This window comes from Cornus florida, unplaced genomic scaffold, assembly GCF_030987335.1.
Source record: "Cornus florida cultivar Cherokee Brave unplaced genomic scaffold, ASM3098733v1 CherokeeBrave_3.0.0_Hap2_Chr04, whole genome shotgun sequence".
In the NCBI taxonomy this organism is placed as follows: Eukaryota; Viridiplantae; Streptophyta; class Magnoliopsida; order Cornales; family Cornaceae; genus Cornus; species Cornus florida.
Window position 1 is genome coordinate 72,066,926 of NW_026775574.1, and position 2,655 is coordinate 72,069,580.

General features: G+C 31.4%; 1 protein-coding gene across 1 annotated transcript; it reads left to right on the plus strand.

The window, feature by feature from the left end:
* The first annotated feature begins 1,659 nt into the window (after positions 1–1,659).
* On the plus strand, positions 1,660–2,287 carry LOC132305105 (late embryogenesis abundant protein 18-like). Its single transcript, XM_059802784.1, has 3 exons — positions 1,660–1,746; positions 1,867–1,897; positions 1,992–2,287. Exons 1-3 carry the CDS (start codon positions 1,660–1,662, stop codon positions 2,285–2,287), a joined length of 414 nt encoding a protein of 137 aa, XP_059658767.1.
* Positions 2,288–2,655: the final 368 nt, after the last annotated feature.

Consider the following 2,655-nt stretch of genomic DNA (forward strand, 5'->3'; position numbering starts at 1 on the left):
TGTGCTTGAACCAAGGATTATTTCAACAGGTCTCAATTTATTCTCCAGAGACGAATCAATGACCAGAATCTGATATACATATAGTATTTATTTCAACAGGTCTTAATTTATTCTCCAGAGACGAATCAATGACCAGAATCTGATATACATATAGTATTTACTATATATATATATATATATATGTATATATATATACACATTGAGGAAGGCCTGAAAAGGAAGTAAATTGAAGTGGGGAGGAAGGCCTGAAAAGAAAGTGGTTGAATTGGGGACGAAGGCTTGAAGAGAAAGTAATTGATTGTTTAAAACTCACAAATTATAAAGAGAGAGCAATTCTAATTACTCTTATTTCTTATTTCTTTTTTTTTTTTCTTTCAGTTTCCTCTTACTTCTTGTGCATAATTCTCCTAAAGTGCCTTTAAATTATAGAACATGGGTTATTTTGATTATGTGTCGTTTCGGCATAAAGTTGGTAGTTAATCTTTTAAAGTTGGGCCATCTGGGCTTCTCTTGTTTGGGCTTTTTTGATTACCTTTGAAGTGTAATTGTTTTCTTCTGCATGGTTTACATATTGGGCTTGATGGCCTGTGTTTTGTATGGGCCTTAAAAAATTAAAATACCTTTTTAGGGATGGAATTTATCATTTTATAATCGAAAACCTGTGTCTAAATTTTATGAGAGAGAAAGATTGCGTCGGATGTCTTGAGCTTATGAAGTTTATGAGCTCAATACTTTATTAATTTTAAAAGAATAATAGGCAAAATGAACATTTTTTATTTTGAATTAATTCTTGAATGTTAAAAGTGTTTGCGCTCTTAATTGCTTCAAGAAATAACTATAGCAATGCTTACTTTTGTCCGTAGAGAAAGGTTGAACCCTCAAGATTTACTGTACTTGGCAGAGAAGATAAAGTTGAGAGTCTAAAGTGTTGTTTCATAACTCAATTTATCACTTAATTCTAAATGAATTTAACACTTATCTAATTAAATATCTTTAATTACAAAATTTAAATACAAAAACGTAAAAATTAATTTTATTGAGAGTATCTGAAAAAGATTGAAATCGGAAAACTTCTATTTCAAAAGGAAAAAATCTATATTCATTCTGAACAAAAAAAACTAGAGTATTTTGAAGCCGCTATTAGAAGTCTCGCTCCCTGAACTTGTTTAAAGAAATTTTAAGTGTGAAAAATTAACAATACTTTTTATATTATAATAATATATTATATTACATTTTATATAAAGAAAGAATAAAATTATTATTTTATAAAATTTAAGTCAATAAATTTATCCAAAAAAAAAAAAAACTGCATGAAAATTTAATGTAATTTACCCTTAAAAAATTTAAAATTAATGTATATTAATTTATAGAGTATCCTTTTTTTTGTTATATATAATAAAAAGGAAATCGGTTCGGTGATCTCAAGAATGTGACAAAGCGTTATTTTTCTGCATGCATGACGCGTGGTAGTAAGCGTGGCATTCCCCCAAGACTTTGAAGATCCACCTATCTTCCCCCCCTCTCTCTATATATATTATATACATGCATATGTATACTTCTATCAGTCCATTTCTCAATATTATCCATTTTAAATAGCTTTTCAACTTGCTGTAATCAGATTGTAGAGAGAGAGAGAGAGAGAGGAGAGAGAAGATAGAGATGTATAGTGCAAAGGAGAAGGTCAGCAACGCGGCTAGTGTTGCCAAGGAGAAGGTTGACAAATACAAAGCCAAAGTGGAAGAAAAGGTTCCTTTTCTAATTAATCTCTCTCTACAATATATATATATACACATACACATATATATATATATATGCATAATTTTCATTAAAAAAAAATGTTTAAATCGATATTTAAGCTGTAAATAGTTGAAGGGTTTTTATTCCTTTGATGATGCACGTACACTACTTCAGAAAATAGGTCTAAAAAGTATTGTTCATTTTTTATATATATAGGAATATATAAAAGAGGGCACTTTGAATCGAATTGCGAGTAAATAAATCTACTGCAAGGACAAAAGAAGAAGAAGAAATAGCTCATCAGGAAAGGAAAGCTAAGGAAGCTGAAGCCGAGATGAGAATGCATGATGCGAAATTCGAGCACGCGGCGGAGAAGTTGCAGGCAAAACACACCCACCACTGTCTCGGAGTTGGAGGTCATAGTCATACTTCTACTCATGCCCACTACCAGCCTGTTGGAACTGTGGCTCCTACGACTGGGACCACTGCTCCAGTATACCCTCTGAGAGGACAAGCTCGATACCCTCATGGACAACACAAGTGCATGTAGATTTTATTAGGGTTAGTTTCATGTGTGCATGTGTGATTGTACAGGTGTGGGACTTGGCTTGCATGTGTCCATTGTAAGACTTTCCTTTTTTTCTTTTTTCTTTTTTTTTTTTTTTTTTTTTTTTTTTTTCCCAGTTAAAAGCAGTGTCTGTTGTAACTTTGCTTCCTTGTTTTATCTTATAATAAAAGTTGGTTTAATCTTATTGTGGATGGTAATAAAATATTTAAGTTCTTAGAAGGAATCAATTTTGAGTTAAATTTTAAGCAGCACCTCAATATTAGCTAATAAGTCACACCAGATTATATTATTTTGAACTTATATGGGTAGTCACCCAACTTTGGACAGATTGACCGAGTAAAAATTGTTGG